Source organism: Coregonus clupeaformis, chromosome 17, assembly GCF_020615455.1.
Source record: "Coregonus clupeaformis isolate EN_2021a chromosome 17, ASM2061545v1, whole genome shotgun sequence".
In the NCBI taxonomy this organism is placed as follows: Eukaryota; Metazoa; Chordata; class Actinopteri; order Salmoniformes; family Salmonidae; genus Coregonus; species Coregonus clupeaformis.
In genome coordinates, this window is record NC_059208.1 from 10,504,448 (window position 1) to 10,522,457 (window position 18,010).

At 45.3% G+C, this 18,010-nt stretch overlaps 1 protein-coding gene across 1 annotated transcript in view; it reads right to left on the bottom strand.

Moving 5' to 3' along the window:
- LOC121586575 (thrombospondin type-1 domain-containing protein 7A-like) overlaps window positions 1–18,010 on the bottom strand; it is a 186,362-nt gene that overhangs the window by 11,304 nt on the left and 157,048 nt on the right. The window contains exons 24-26 of the mRNA XM_045226705.1: window positions 5,663–5,837; window positions 3,618–3,791; window positions 3,343–3,438 (exon numbers count right to left, since the gene is read on the bottom strand). Of these exons, the coding sequence (XP_045082640.1) occupies window positions 3,343–3,438; window positions 3,618–3,791; window positions 5,663–5,837 (445 nt within the window). The remainder of the gene's footprint in view (window positions 1–3,342; window positions 3,439–3,617; window positions 3,792–5,662; window positions 5,838–18,010) is intronic.

Below are 18,010 nucleotides of genomic sequence, written 5' to 3' on the forward strand. Positions count from 1 at the left end.
TATCACTTTCTTTACATATTTTTTCTCTCAATTAAATTAAATTCAATTGAAGGGCTTTATAGGCATGGGAAACATATGTTAACATTGCCAAAGCAAGTGAAGTAGATATATTTATATATATATACACAAGAGAAGAGTATATCTCTCTCTCTCTCTCTCTCTCTCTCTCTCTCTCTCTCTCTCTCTCTCTCTCTCTCTCCTCTCTCTCTCTCTCCCCTCTCTCTCTCTCTCTCTCTCTCTCTCTCTCTCTCTCTCTCTCTCTCTCTCTCTCTCTCTCTCTCTCTCTCTCTCTCTCTCTCTCTCTCTCTCTCTCTCTCTCTCTCTCTCTCTCTCTCTCTCTCTCTCTCTCTCTCTCTCTCTCTCTCTCTAATTCCCCAGCAGGAGGCAAGCAACAAAAATGGGTCCTCCAATGCTTCCCAATTAATTTCCCCTCACAGTATATGATATTGTAATACTTCAGTAATTAGGGCACTCTGATAGGTAGCTGCTCAAAATTCCTCCCCAAACACCCAGACGAAAACAGACACTCCCATTAATTCATGGTTTATCAGACATACACCACGCAGTATGCACCATTCCAGAGAGCAAGCGTACAGACAGACACACTTACATAAACAGGAAAGCAGACTGAGCTCCCTGAGCTCTCTGGGTCTCAGATGAGTTGTGTGTACTGTAGTGAGATGATGCACTCACTGCAAAATTTACACTGATACAGCTTCAGATATCAAGGACAACAATTATGTGTCCCAAATGGCATTCTATTTCCCACATAGTGCACTACTTTTGACAAGAGCCCTATGGGCCCTGGTCAAAAGAAGTGCACTATATAGGGAATAGGGTGCCATTTGGGACGCAGTCATGCCTGGGAAGAGAAGGTAGGCCAGCCCTAGCCCCATCCCCATCTCTTTAAGTGATTGCCTCAGGGAGATTCCCTCCCATTGTCCTATCAATGCAGTGGACTGCCTATCAATGCAGTGGACTGCCTCAAGGCAAAATGAAAGGGGCTCACTGTTTTCTCACTAGGCTTTTATTTGAGCTACACTGGGGTAAATCAATATACACAAGAGAAGGGTATAGGAGATAAGAGGAGGGATACTGTAGTGGTGGTGGGGGGAACTAGACCAACTAGACCAACTAGACCAAGGTTATACAGAGGAGGGATACAGTAGTGATGGTGAGGAAACTAGAACTGACTCACAGTTCAGTCAGTACTACAGCCCTTCCTTTCTGATAAGTGTGGTTTCTATGACAATGTTGTAGGTGGCAGTAAAGACTAGGTTTGTCATTAGGCGTTTAAACAGCACCACGGTAACCAGGCTGAAAGAAACAGAGGTTACCACAGCAGCCAGGGGGAGGGGTAGTCTTGAGCTTAATCATAATATATACAACATAATATAATATCTGCAACTAAGCAGACACTTTCATCCAAAGTGATTTACACAGTGCATCAGTCCTTGAAGGAATGAAAAAGGTTCCACTGCTCCCTTCAATTTGACAGTACTTTTAAGCAGGTATTCTACAATATGTACCCAAGCTTTAGAGAATAAGAGGTGCCAGGCCCAGTACTCTGTACCAGTCAGCAACGGTCCGCTTCAACCACTTTGCTAAATTCCTTCACTTCAACATCCCACTTCACAAGAGATATATGTGTAGCAACACTCAGAGAGTAATCCTGGACAGGATCCCTCAAGTTATTCATAAAAATTATACTGTCGGCAGAAAATTGCTAATCTATTAGAAGACGTCTTGAATATTAATGATGGTGATGCGCATGGACACACTCACACACACACACAGCGTATGCAAATCATAAGCGGAAGCCACATTGCGTGAAAGGAAGCGTTTACGTCAAGGAAATACAGGGTATATGCCAATCAACCGGTCTGATATGATATGCATAAAATATGCATACCATCTGGAGCGTATGGCTGTGGAATGCCTTGGCATAGGATCTATAGCATCATTAATACACGGTGAGAGTGAATTCAGACTATATCATGATTCATGCACACCTACCTAACAAATGTAATGTGTATTGAGCTGTCTAGATAAATGCTTGTTAAATAAAGTTTGATTTGATATGTCATACTCTATGCCTACACACCAAACATCATGTGTATAGTTTACAGAAATGTTCATTCACTTATTTATATTTTAGTAATTTAGCAGACGCTCTTATCCAGAGCGAATTACAGTTAGTGCATTCATCTTAAGATAGCTAGGTGAGAAAATCACATATCACAGTCGTAGTAAGTACATTTTTCCAAAATAAAGAAGTTAACAGCAAAGTCAGTGCTAGTGGTTATTCATTCCTCAGATAATTAATTGCTGAATAAGACACACATCCTTTATCCTTTATGATAAGTGACATATACACTGTAACTCTTCCTCTGGAATCTCCTAGCTCTGAGGCAGCAGTCACAGACCTAAAGATGACGTGTGATGGCCAGCAGGATTAAAACGTGTCATCGTCAAGGATTAAATCCTCCTTATCTCCTACACACACAAACACACATACACACACGCTCGAAGGCACGCACACATACACACAGGAACGCATGCACACACACAAGCGGCCTCGGCTCCACAGTGACAGGCAGTCAGAAAGTGCTTGGAAAGCAATATCTCTCTTCCTCGAATGAACAAACGCCACTCGCTCCGACAGGCAGAGACAGGGTTTGAAATAACCCTATCCCCATCATCATCATCAGCCACTGAGGCACCTGGAGGGAGCTGGGCTGGGTGGCTGACTGTAGCAGAACTGTATTGTACTATTCATTGGAGCTTATGACCTAATTCACATCCCACACATTCATAGAGTTACAGTTATGATAATGTAGCTACTAAATCGAGAGGCAGTGACTGAAATCTTATGCTACAGTAGGCTACCACTCAATACTCGTCCTTAGTCTAGATAAGGGTTTAGTGACTTCTATTCAGCAGCATATGAAGTAGGCACATCTGTAAAGGGATAGGTTTAAAAGAAGGAGTGTTGGTGGATGCATTCTGACAGGGGATGGGATATAAGCAGCACACACTCACACACACACGTTTTTTTTTACTATCCTTGTGGGGACCAAACAAAGGATTGATTCAAAATTATATTTTCTTTAACCCCTAACCCTAAACACTAACCCTAATTCTAACTCTAACCCCAACCCTAAACCTAACCCCTAAGCCTAAAATAGCCTTTTGTCCTTGTGGGGACTGGCTAAATGTTCCCACACTGAATTTTCCTTGTTTTACTATCCTTGTGAAGACATTTCTGGTCCCCACAAGGAGGAGGACATTTCTGGTCCCCACAAGGATAGTAAAACCAAACACACACACACACACACATACCTGTGACATTTAATCCATCAGATCTTTGACACCAGACCAGTCGAGAGGAGCTTCTCCACGCTCCTGTCATCCACTTGTACTCATAACACTGGCCCTCTGTAGTGGGAGGAGAGATATGGGTCAGTACAGACATACTTCATATTACATATAATAGCATGAAGGGACAAATGCACATTTGTGTGTGTGTGCGTGTGTGTGTGTATGTGTGTGTGTGTGTGTGTGTGTGTGTGTGTGTGTGTGTGTGCATGCATGTGTGTTTGTGTGTATAGACTGACCAGTGCAGGGCCGGGCTTCCCACTCCTGTTCTGGACACTGCAGTAGGTTCTCTGGCTCCTGGGCCAGCACCGCTCTGGATCTGACCTGCATTGAGCCAAAACCAAGGTCAGCTCCACTGACACAGCTCAGCTGGCACGGGCTCCACAATGTCCAGTCAGTCAGGTAGCAGTCACCTGTACAGAAACACACAGTACACAACTTTCAACACATTTAGCTGCACACAGTTGAAAACGTACAGTACTATATGAGACGTTGCTGTTAACCATGTAACCTGACCAAAAATATGACTCCAGAGTCTATCCTGGTCATATCACAAGATTCCTGACCCTGGCACTACACAATTATAATGGGAAACTTGAATTTGACCTTAAATTGTTTTGAATATCATTATATTTCCACACTGATTGTCACCAGGCAGACTTCTCAGACTTCTTCAGAGAATTCTCATTTAAAAAAAAAGAGGTTTAAACCCTATCCCTGATAAAGTTCAGAAGATATTTCCCCAATAGAGCCAGATCCCATTTTTCATTATAGTTTGAATCAGGGTGTTCTCAGAACAGGCCATTTCCCATAAGAATAGGTCAGAGCCATTCATTAATTCATCCTATTGTAGTGACAGAGAGGAAGTGAGCACACGTCTAAATACTAATTAATCATAAAGCCATCAGGTCCAAAGTGGCCTAATCCACTTTATGATTATCACCTGTCTGCTGTCTGTGTCAGGTGTCAGGCATGGTGGGGCCATGGACTGGGCTACGATCAGGCAGGGGAGGCAGGGGTGTGATGAGGCAGAGGAGGGGGAGAGAGGTGATGTCTGGTGGGGTTTCATGTGGAGAGAGAGTGGACACCTGGATTAAATACCTGCTCCGTCTGTCTTGGCTGCCTGAGCTAAACCACTGGAGATTAGGACTGGCTATGTAGATATGTAACTTAGTAGGCCACAGGTTGAGGGTTTGTGTGATATGAATGTTAGAATAGGGGGGAAGTAGGCTACAAAGATTACTTTGACTACACATGCCCACATCTACCAAACGCACAGCTCTGGACACACACGCACGCACACACACACACCCGCACACATACAAGCACGCACACACGCACACGCGCACACACACACACACACACCAAACACACCAAACACACCAAACACACCAAACACACCAAACATACCAAACACACCAAACACAATTTTCTGCTGCATGAGCTTGTGTCACAACGCTCTACTTCTGCTACAATGGACCTGTCAAAATGGGACGTTGGATATGTAATTGACAGGCACTGGCAAAATAAGGAAATACGAACTGTCAAAATTGCATTCACACTAGTCGTTTTCAGATCCGCTTTTTTTCCCTAGCAACTCTCTGAAATGTATGACGTTGAAAGGTTTTTATTCAGAAGAGAAAATCTCCACTTTCATGTCATTGGAGATGAAGAAATCATGTATTCATATAATCTTAGAATACTCACTTTACTAGCTTGTTGAATTCCCTACAATGTCAGTCAACATCAACACAGAGAATGAGGCACAGCAGCAGGCGTTGGACGGCTCTTTAGCACCAGCCTCTGAGAATCTAAACATCCAGTCATCAGTGCCTACAGTCAGTGTCAGCAGGACACTGCTCCTAAAAGATTCATGTTATGAGAGAGCTGGGCTAGAATATAACACAGCTAGGACCATATAAATGTCTCTTAGCACATCTGCTGATAAATGTGATTTAACGGCAGTAGTGAACTCAGCTCAGCCTTAAAGGAACAGCAAAATGTCTCTGCATAGTTGGTAAATAATGTTGAAGGACAAGGGGCTTTCTCGACCAGATAGAGCTATAAAATCTACAAAACACCATTAATGTTCCACATTGTAACCGGACTGCTATGTTGAACTAACTACATAGTAGATTAGATGGATGCTCAGAGGTGAATCTATACTGACCATAGGGTCAGGTGTTTTTCCTGGTCAGATCTTGGCTGCCTCTTATCTAGGGACCGGGTCCACTGTCCAGGACTCTGGATCCTCAGTCATTGCAGGCCAAGGTAAGTTAGTTACCTGGACAGGGCGAGGTGCAGGGTTCTTCCAGGGTGATCCGCTTGTCTCCATCTACCAAGGGCTCCAGGTTTCCACACATCTCATCATCCACCAGGCTGCCCTCCTCCTGGCCAGACCCGTCTGACACAAAGCAGGACACGTTACGGAACCGCAGTCCCTCTCCGCACCTCGCACCCTAGGCGATAAACATAGAGGAAAATACAGGTTAAAATACACCTCCGTAGCTATTTAATTTTGTATCACAGATTGCCATTTCGTTTAAGGACTCGGGTTTGCGCCTCAAGACTGTGTTAGCCCTCTGAGCTAAAACCTAGGCATTAGCTTGGGAAGCTAACACAAGTCTCAAGTCTCAGGAAAGGTTACCCACCATGTGAGCTAGGTTCACTGAACCACGTCCCTTACATCTATACATTCACACAGAGCTGGTCTGCTGTGTAGACAACATCCAACTGTTACAGTTCAGAGTTTCAGTGTCTGTCAAGGCCATGACATTGATCTTTGGTTTGTCAGAAACAGCTAGTCTAGGATTGTGTTGCAGGCTGCTAATGAGCTACTGTCTGCTGTCAGAAACCCCAGCAGCAGGAGAAAACAGCCCAGAACAAAGGAGTGTCAACATTCCCTCACTCTGCAATAGAGAATACAGTGACCTGTCTGTCAAAAATATAGATGCTTCTGGGAAATAAGAAAAAGGGAAAGAAAGAGGTACAGACAGAGAAAGAGACAGAGACAGAGAAAGGGGCAAAGACAGAGGAAGAGACACAGACAGAGAAAGAGACACAGACAGAGAAAGAGACACAGACAGAGAAAGAGACACAGACAGAGAAAGAGACACAGACATAGAAAGAGGCACAGACAGAGAAAGAGGCACAGACAGAGAAAGAGGCACACAGAGAAAGAGACACAGACAGAGGAAGAGACACAGACAGAGAAAGAGACACAGACAGAGAAAGAGACAGAGACAGAGAAAGAGACAGACAGAGAAAGAGACACAGACAGAGACACAGACACAGACAGAGAAAGAGACAGAGACAGAGAAAGGCACAGACAGAGGAAGAGACACAGACAGAGAAAGAGACACAGACAGAGAAAGAGACACATACAGAGAAAGAGAAACATACAGAGAAAGAGACACAGACAGAGACACAGACACAGACAGAGAAAAAGACACCGACAGAGAAAGAGAAACAGACAGAGAAAGAGGCACAGACAGAGGAAGAGACACAGACAGAGAAAGAGGCACAGACAGAGAAAGATGCACAGACAGAGAAAGAGACACATACAGAGAAAGAGTCAAAGACAGAGGAAGAGACACAGACAGAGAAAGAGACACAGACAGAGAAAGAGACACAGACAGAGAAAGAGACACAGACAGAGAAAGAGACACATACAGAGAAAGAGAAACATACAGAGAAAGAGACACAGACAGAGACACAGACACAGACAGAGAAAAAGACACCGACAGAGAAAGAGAACAGACAGAGAAAGAGGCACAGACAGAGGAAGAGACACAGACAGAGAAAGAGGCACAGACAGAGAAAGATGCACAGACAGAGAAAGAGACACATACAGAGAAAGAGTCAAAGACAGAGGAAGAGACACAGACAGAGAAAGAGACACAGACAGAGAAAGAGACACAGACAGAGAAAGAGGCAAAGACAGAGGAAGAGACACAGACAGAGAAAGAGACACAGACAGAGAAAGAGACACAGACAGAGAAAGAGACACAGACAGAGAAAGAGGCACAGACAGAGAAAGAGGCAAAGACAGAGGAAGAGACACAGACAGAGAAAGATACACAGACAGAGAAAGAGACACAGACAGAGAAAGAGACAGAGACAGAGAAAGGCACAGACAGAGAAAGATACACAGACAGAGAAAGAGGCACAGACAGAGGAAGAGACACAGACAGAGAAAGAGGCACAGACAGAGAAAGATGCACAGACAGAGAAAGAGACACATACAGAGAAAGAGTCAAAGACAGAGGAAGAGACACAGACAGAGAAAGAGACACAGACAGAGAAAGAGACACAGACAGAGAAAGAGGCAAAGACAGAGGAAGAGACACAGACAGAGAAAGAGACACAGACAGAGAAAGAGACACAGACAGAGAAAGAGGCACAGACAGAGAAAGAGGCAAAGACAGAGGAAGAGACACAGACAGAGAAAGATACACAGACAGAGAAAGAGACACATAAAGAGAAAGAGACACAGACACAGACAGAGAAAGAGACACAGACAGAGAAAGAGGCACTGACAGAGAAAGAGGCACAGACAGAGAAAGAGACACAGACAGAGAAAGAGGCACAGACAGAGAAAGAGACACAGACAGAGAAAGAGGCACAGAGAAAGATGCACAGACAGAGAAAGAGACACAGACAGAGAAAGAGGCAAAGACAGAGGAAGAGACACAGACAGAGAAAGAGACACAGACAGAGAAAGAGACACAGACAGAGAAAGAGACACAGACAGAGAAACAAGCACAGACAGAGAAAGAGACACATAAAGAGAAAGAGACACATACAGAGACACAGACAAAGAAAGAGACACAGACAGAGAAAGAGACACAGACAGAGAAAGAGGCACAGACGGAGAAAGAGACACAGACAGAGAAAGATGCACAGACAGAGAAAGATGCACAGACAGAGAAAGAGACACAGACAGAGAAAGATGCAAAGACAGGAAGAGACACAGACAGAGAAAGAGCCACAGACAGAGAAAGAGACACAGACAGAGAAAGAGGCACAGACAGAGAAAGATGCACAGACAGAGAATGAGACACAGACAGAGAAAGAGGCAAAGACAGAGGAAGAGACACAGACAGAGAAAGAGACAAAGACAGAGAAAGAGACAAAGACAGAGAAACAGGCAAAGACAGAGAAAGAGACACAGACAGAGAAAGAGGCACAGACAGAGAAAGAGGCACAGACAGAGGAAGAGACACAGACAGAGAAAGAGACACAGACAGAGAAAGAGACACAGACAGAAAAACAGGCACAGACAGAGAAAGAGACACAACAAGAAAGAGACACATACAGAGACACAGACACAGAAAGAGACACCGACAGAGAAAGAGGCACAGACAGAGGAAGAGACACAGACAGAGAAAGAGACACAGACAGAGAAACAGGCACATACAGAGAAAGAGACACAGACAGAGAAAGAGGCAAAGGCAGAGGAAGAGACACAGACAGAGAAAGAGACACAGACAGAGAAAGATACACAGACAGTGAAAGATGCACAGACAGAGAAAGAGACACAGACAGAGAAAGAGGCAAAGACAGAGGAAGAGACACAGACAGAGAAAGAGACACAGACAGAGAAAGAGACACAGACATAGAAAGAGAGACAGACAGAGAAACAGGCACAGACAGAGAAAGAGGCACAGCCAGAGAAAGAGGCACATAAAGAGAAAGAGACACAGAAAGAAACACAGACAGAGAAAGAGAAAGAGACCCAGACAGAGAAAGAGGCACAGACAGAGAAAGAGAAAGAGACCCAGACAGAGAAAGAGACCCAGACAGAGAAAGAGACACAGACAGAGAAAGAGACACATACAGAGAAAGAGGCAAAGACAGAGGAAGAGAAACAGACAGAGAAAGTCACACAGACAGAGAAAGAGACACCGACAGAGAAAGAGACACCGACAGAGGAAGAGACAGAGAAAGAGAAAGAGACAGAGAAAGAGAAAGAGACCCAGACAGTGAAAGAGACCCAGATAGAGAAAGAGGCACAGACAGAGAAAGAGACACAGACAGACAAAGAGGCACAAGCAGAGAAAGAGGCACAGACAGAGAAAGAGGCACAGACAGAGACACAGACAGAGAAAGAGACACTGACAGAGAAAGAGACACAGACAGAGAAAGAGTCACCGACAGCGAAAGAGACCCAGACAGAGAAAGAGGCACAGACAGAGAAACAGGCACAGCCAGAGAAAGAGGCACAGACAGAGAAAGAGACACAGACAGAGAAAGAGAAAGAGACCCAGACAGAGAAAGAGGCACAGACAGAGAAAGAGACACAGACAGAGAAAGAGGCAAAGACAGAGGAAGAGACACAGACAGAGAAAGAGGCACAGGCAGAGAAAGAGGTACAAACAGAGAAAGAGACACAGACAGAGAAAGAGGCACAGACAGAGAAAGAGACAAAGACAGAGAAAGAGACAAAGACAGAGAAACAGAAACAGACAGAGAAAGAGACTCAGACAGAGAAAGAGGCACAGACAGAGAAAGAGGCACAGACAGAGGAAGAGACACAGACAGAGAAAGAGACACAGACAGAGAAAGAGACACAGACAGAAAAACAGGCACAGACAGAGAAAGAGACACAACGAGAAAGAGACACATACAGAGACACAGACACAGAAAGAGACACCGACAGAGAAAGAGGCACAGACAGAGGAAGAGACACAGACAGAGAAAGAGACACAGACAGAGAAAGAGGCAAAGACAGAGGAAGAGACACAGACAGAGAAAGAGACAAAGACAGAGAAAGAGACTAAGAAAGAGAAACAGGCACATACAGAGAAAGAGACACAGACAGAGAAAGAGGCAAAGACAGAGGAAGAGACACAGACAGAGAAAGAGACACAGACAGAGAAAGAGACACAGACAGTGAAAGATGCACAGACAGAGAAAGAGACACAGACAGAGAAAGAGGCAAAGACAGAGGAAGAGACACAGACAGAGAAAGAGACACAGACAGAGAAAGAGAGACAGACAGAGAAACAGGCACAGACAGAGAAAGAGGCACAGCCAGAGAAAGAGGCACAGAAAGAGAAAGAGACACAGAAAGAAACACAGACAGAGAAAGAGACACAGACAGAGAAAGAGACACAGACAGAGAAAGAGAAAGAGACCCAGACAGAGAAAGAGGCACAGACAGAGAAAGAGAAAGAGACCCAGACAGAGAAAGAGACCCAGACAGAGAAAGAGACACAGACAGAGAAAGAGACACATACAGAGAAAGAGAAACAGCCAGAGAAAGAGGCACAGACAGAGAAAGAGACACAGACAGAGAAAGAGGCAAAGACAGAGGAAGAGAAACAGACAGAGAAAGTCACACAGACAGAGAAAGAGACACCGACAGAGGAAGAGACAGAGAAAGAGAAAGAGACAGAGAAAGAGAAAGAGACCCAGACAGTGAAAGAGACCCAGATAGAGAAAGAGGCACAGACAGAGAAAGAGACACAGACAGAGAAAGAGGCACAAGCAGAGAAAGAGGCACAGACAGAGAAAGAGGCACAGACAGAGACACAGACAGAGAAAGAGACACTGACAGAGAAAGAGACACAGACAGAGAAAGAGTCACCGACAGAGAAAGAGACCCAGACAGAGAAAGAGGCACAGACAGAGAAAGAGGCACGGCCAGAGAAAGAGGCACAGACAGAGAAAGAGACACAGAAAGAAACACAGACAGAGAAAGAGGCACAGACAGAGAAAGAGACACAGACAGAGAAAGAGAAAGAGACCCAGACAGAGAAAGAGGCACAGACAGAGAAAGAGACACAGACAGAGAAAGAGGCAAAGACAGAGGAAGAGACACAGACAGAGAAAGAGGCACAGGCAGAGAAAGAGGTACAAACAGAGAAAGAGACACAGACAGAGAAAGAGACACATACAGTGAAAGAGTTACAGACAGAAAAAGAGGCACAGACAGAGAAAGAGACACAGACAGGGAGAGGTGCACAGGCAGAGAAAGAGGCACAGACAGAGAAAGAGGCACAGACAGAGAAAGAGACACCGACAGAGATAGAGACACAGACACAGACAGAGAAAGAGGCAAAGACAAAGGAAGAGAAACAGACAGAGAAAGTTACACAGACAGAGAAAGAGACACCGACAGAGAAAGAGACACCGACAGAGGAAGAGACAGAGAAAGAGAAAGAGACAGAGAAAGAGAAAGAGACCCAGACAGTGAAAGAGACCCGGACAGAGAAAGAGGCACAGACAGAGAAAGAGACACAGGCAGAGAAAGAGGCACAAGCAGAGAAAGAGGCACAGACAGAGAAAGAGGCACAGACAGAGACCCAGAAACAGACAGAGAAAGAGACACTGACAGAGAAAGAGACACAGACAGAGAAAGAGTCACCGACAGAGAAAGAGACCCAGACAGAGAAAGAGGCACAGACAGAGAAAGAGGCACAGCCAGAGAAAGAGGCACAGAAAGAGAAAGAGACACAGAAAGAAACACAGACAGAGAAAGAGGCACAGATAGAGAAAGAGACACAGACAGAGAAAGAGAAAGAGACCCAGACAGAGAAAGAGGCACAGACAGAGAAAGAGACACAGACAGAGAAAGAAACACAGACAGAGAAAGAGACACAGACAGAGAAAGAGACACAGACAGAGAAAGAAACACAGAGAGAAAGAGAAAGAGGCACAAACAGAGAAAGAGGCACAGACAGAGAAAGAGAAAGAGACCCAGACAGAGAAAGAGACCCAGACAGAGAAAGAGACACATACAGAGAAAGAGAAATAGCCAGAGAAAGAGGCACAGACAGAGAAAGAGGCACAGACAGAGTAAGAGGCACAGACAGAGAAAGAGACACAGACAGAGAAAGAGACACAGACAGAGAAAGAGGCACAGACAGAGAAAGAGGCACAGACAGAGAAAGAGGCACAGACAGAGAAAGAGACACAGACAGAGAAAGAGACACAGACAGAGAAAGAGACACAGACAGAGAAAGAGATACAGACAGAGAAAGAGGCACAGGCAGAGAAAGAGGTACAAACAGATAAAGAGACACAGACAGAGAAAGAGGCACAGACAGAGAAAGAGGCACAGAAAGAGAAAGAGACACAGACAGTGAAATAGGCTCAGACAGAGAAAGAGGCACAGACAGAGAAAGAGACACAGGCAGAGAAAGGGGCACAGTCAGAGAAAGAGGCACAGACAGAAACACAGAAAGAGAAAGAGACACCGACAGAGAAAGAGACACAGACAGAGAAAGTCACCGACAGATAAAGAGACACATACAGAGAAAGAGGCAGAGACAGAGAAAGAGGCACAAGCAGAGAAAGAGGCACAGACAGAGAAAGAGGCACAGACAGAGACCCAGACACAGACAGAGAAAGAGACACTGACAGAGAAAGAGACACAGACAGAGAAAGAGTCACCGACAGAGAAAGAGACACCGAAAGAGAAAGAAGCACAGAGAGAGAAAGAGACACTGACAGAGAAAAAAAACACAAACAGAGAAAGAGGCACTGACAGAGAAAGAGACACAGACAGAGAAAGAGGCACATACAGAGAAAGAGGTACATACAGAGAAAGAGGCACAGACAGAGAAAGAAACACAGACAGATAAAGAGAAAGAGACCCAGACAGAGAAAGAGGCACAGACAGAGAAAGTGACACAGACATTGAAAAAAAACACAAACAGAGAAAGAGGCACAGACAGAGAAAGAGGCACAGATAGAGAAAGAGGCACAGACAGAGAAAGAGGCACAGACAGAGAAAGAGGCACAGACAGAGAAGGACACACAGCCAGAGAAAGAGGCACATACAGAGAAAGAGGCACATACAGAGAAAGAGGCACAGACAGAGAAAGAAACACAGACAGATAAAGAGAAAGAGACCCAGACAGAGAAAGAGGCACAGACAGAGAAAGAGACACAGACAGAGAAAGAGAAAGAGACACAGACAGAGAAAGAGACACAGACAGAGAAAGAGACACAGACAGAGAAAGAGGCACAGCCAGAGAAAAAGGCACTGACAGAGAAAGAGACACAGACAGAGAAAGAAACACAGACAGAGAAAGAGGCACAGACAGAGAAAGAGACAAAGACATAGAAAGAGACACATACAGAGAAAGAGAAACAAACAGAGAAAGAGGCAAAGACAGAGGAAGAGACACAGACAAAGAAAGAGAAAGAGACACAGACAGAGAAAGAGACACAGACAGAGAAAGAGACACAGACAGAGAAAGAGAAAGAGACCCAGACAGAGAAAGAGGCACAGACAGAGAAAGAGACACAGACAGAGAAAGAGACCCAGAAAGAGGAAGAGCCACAGACAGAGAAAGAAACACAGACAGAGAAAGAGACACATACAGAGAAAGAGAAACAAACAGAGAAAGAGGCAAAGACAGAGGAAGAGACACAGACAGAGAAAGAGAAAGAGACACAGACAGAGAAAGAGACACAGACAGAGAAAGAGACACAGACAGAGAAAGAGGCACAGACAGAGAAAGAGGCACAGACAGAGAAAGAGACAAAGACATAGAAAGAAACACGGACAGAGAAAGACAAAGAGACCCAGACAGAGAAAGAGGCACAGACAGAGAAAGAGACACAGACAGAGAAAGAAACACAGACAGAGAAAGAAACACAGACAGAGAAAGAGACCCAGAAAGAGAAAGAGCCACAGACAGAGAAAGAAACACAGACAGAGAAAGATACACATACAGAGAAAGAGAAACAAACAGAGAAAGAGGCAAAGACAGAGGAAGAGACACAGACAGAGAAAGAGGCACAGACAGACAAAGAGGCACATACAGTGAAAGAGGCACAGACAGAGAAAGAGGCACAGACAGAGAAAGAGACACAGACAGAGAAAGGGGCACAGGTAGAGAAAGAGGAACAGACAGAGAAAGAGGCACAGACAGATACACAGAAAGAGAAAGAGACACCGACAGAGAAAGAGACACAGACAGAGAAAGAGTCACCGACAGAGAAAGAGACACAGACAGAGAAAGGGAAAGAGACACTGACAGAGGAAGAGGCACAGACAGAGAAAGAGGCACAGACAGAGAAAGAGGCACAGCCAGAGAAAGAGGCACACCCAGAGAAAGAGTCACAGACAGAGAAAGAGTCACAGACAAAGAAAGAGTCACAGACAGAGAAAGAGGCACTGACAGAGAAAGAGGCACAAACAGAGAAAGAGGCACAGACAGAGAAAGAAACACAGACAGAGAAAGAGAAAGAGACCCAGACAGAGAAAGAGGCACAGCCAGAGAAAGAGGCACAGACAGAGAAAGAGACACAGACAGAGAAAGAGAAAGAGACACAGACAGAGGAAGAGGCACAGCCAGAGAAAGAGACACAGCCAGAGAAAGAGGCACAGCCAGAGAAAAAGGCACAGCCTGAGAAAGAGGCACAGACAGAGAAAGAGACACAGACAGAGAAAGAGACACAGACAGAGAAAGAGACAAAGACAGAGAAAGAGACACAGACAGAGAAAGAGGCACAGACAGAGAAAGAGGCACAGACAGAGAAAGAGGCACAGACAGAGAAAGAGGCACAGACAGAGGAAGAAACACAGACCGAGAAAGAGAAAGAGGCACAGCCAGAGAAAGAGGCACAGACAGAGAAAGAGGCACAGCCAGAGAAAGAGGCACAGACAGAGAAAGAAACACAGAAAGAGAAAGAGAAAGAGACCCAGACAGAGAAAGAGGCACAGCCAGAGAAAGAGGCACAGACAGAGAAAGAGACACAGACAGAGAAAGAGAAAGAGACAGAGACAGAGGAAGAGACACAGCCAGAGAAAGAGGCACAGCCAGAGAAAGAGGCACAGACAGAGAAAGAGGCACAGACAGAGAAAGAGACACAGACAGAGAAAGAGAAACAGACCCAGACAGAGAAAGAGACACAGACAGAGAAAGAGACACATACAGAGAAAGAGAAACAAACAGAGAAAGAGGCACAGACAGAGAAAGAGGCACAGGCAGAGAAAGAGGTACAAACAGAGAAAGAGACACAGACAGAGAAAGAGGCACAGACAGAGAAAGAGGCACAGACAGAGAAAGAGACACAGACAGTGAAAAAGGCACAGACAGACAAAGAGGCACAGACAGAGAAAGAGACACAGACAGAGAAAGGGGCACAGGCAGAGAAAGAGGGACGGACAGAGAAAGAGGCACAGACAGAGACACAGAAAGAGAAAGAGACACCGACAGAGAAAGAAACACAGACAGAGAAAGAGACACATACAGAGAAAGAGAAACAAACAGAGAAAGAGGCAAAGACAGAGGAAGAGACACAGACAGAGAAAGAGACACAGACAGAGAAAGAGACACAGACAGAGAAAGAGACACAGACAGAGAAAGAGGCACAGCCAGAGAAAGAGGCACTGACAGAGAAAGAGACACAGACAGAGAAAGAAACACAGACAGAGAAAGAGGCACAGACAGAGAAAGAGACAAAGACATAGAAAGAAACACGGACAGAGAAAGACAAAGAGAACCAGACAGAGAAAGAGGCACAGACAGAGAAAGAGACACAGACAGAGAAAGAAACACAGACAGAGAAAGAAACAGACAGAGAAAGAGACCCAGAAAGAGAAAGAGCCACAGACAGAGAAAGAAACACAGACAGAGAAAGATACACATACAGAGAAAGAGAAACAAACAGAGAAAGAGGCAAAGACAGAGGAAGAGACACAGACAGAGAAAGAAGCACAGACAGAGAAAGAGGCACAGGCAGAGAAAGAGCTACAAACAGAGAAAGAGACACAGACAGAGAAAGAGGCACAGACAGAGAAAGAGGCACAGACAGACAAAGAGAAATAGACAGTGAAAGAGGCACAGACAGAGAAAGAGGCACAGACAGAGAAAGAGACACAGACAGAGAAAGGGGCACAGGTAGAGAAAGAGGAACAGACAGAGAAAGAGGCACAGACAGATACACAGAAAGAGAAAGAGACACCGACAGAGAAAGAGACACAGACAGAGAAAGAGTCACCGACAGAGAAAGAGACACAGACAGAGAAAGGGAAAGAGACACTGACAGAGGAAGAGGCACAGACAGAGAAAGAGGCACAGACAGAGAAAGAGGCACAGCCAGAGAAAGAGGCACACCCAGAGAAAGAGTCACAGACAGAGAAAGAGTCACAGACAAAGAAAGAGAAAGAGACCCAGACAGAGAAAGAGGCACAGCCAGAGAAAGAGGCACAGACAGAGAAAGAGACACAGACAGAAAAAGAGAAAGAGACACAGACAGAGGAAGAGGCACAGCCAGAGAAAGAGACACAGCCAGAGAAAGAGGCACAGCCAGAGAAAAAGGCACAGCCTGAGAAAGAGGCACAGACAGAGAAAGAGACACAGACAGAGAAAGAGACACAGACAGAGAAAGAGACAAAGACAGAGAAAGAGACACAGACAGAGAAAGAGGCACAGACAGAGAAAGAGGCACAGACAGAGAAAGAGGCACAGACAGAGAAAGAGGCACAGACAGAGAAAGAGGCACAGACAGAGGAAGAAACACAGACAGAGAAAGAGAAAGAGGCACAGCCAGAGAAAGAGGCACAGACAGAGAGAGGCACAGCCAGAGAAAGAGGCACAGACAGAGAAAGAAACACAGACAGAGAAAGAGAAAGAGACCCAGACAGAGAAAGAGGCACAGCCAGAGAAAGAGGCACAGACAGAGAAAGAGACACAGACAGAGAAAGAGAAAGAGACACAGACAGAGGAAGAGGCACAGCCAGAGAAAGAGGCACAGCCAGAGAAAGAGGCACAGCCAGAGAAAGAGGCACAGACAGAGAAAGAGACACAGACAGAGAAAGAGAAAGAGACCCAGACAGAGAAAGAGACACAGACAGAGAAAGAGACACATACAGAGAAAGAGAAACAAACAGAGAAAGAGGCACAGACAGAGAAAGAGGCACAGGCAGAGAAAGAGGTACAAACAGAGAAAGAGACACAGACAGAGAAAGAGGCACAGACAGAGAAAGAGGCACAGACAGAGAAAGAGACACAGACAGTGAAAAAGGCACAGACAGACAAAGAGGCACAGACAGAGAAAGAGACACAGACAGAGAAAGGGGCACAGGCAGAGAAAGAGACACCGACAGAGAAAGAGGCACAGACAGAGACACAGAAAGAGAAAGAGACACCGACAGAGAAAGAGACACAGACAGTGAAAGAGTCACCGACAGAGAAAGAGACACAGACAGAGAAAGAGAAAGAGACACAGACAGAGGAAGAGGCACAGACAGAGAAAGAGGCACAGAAAGAGAAAGAGGCACAGCCAGAGAAAGAGGCACAGCCAGAGAAAGTCACAGACAGAGAAAGAGTCACAGACAGAGAAACAGGCACATACAGAGAAAGAGGCACATACAGAGAAAGAGGCACAGACAGAGAAAGAGGCACAGACAGAGAAAGAGGCACAGACAGAGAAAGAAACACAGACAGAGAAAGAGAAAGAGGCACAGACAGAGAAAGAGACAGAGAAAGAGGCACAGACAGAGAAAGAGACAGAGAAAGAGAAAGAGACACAGACAGAGGAAGAGGCACAGCCAGAGAAAGAGGCACAGCCAGAGAAAGAGGCACAGCCAGAGAAAGAGGCACAGACAGAGAAAGAGACACAGACAGAGAAAGAGACACAGACAGAGAAAGAGAAAGAGACAAAGACA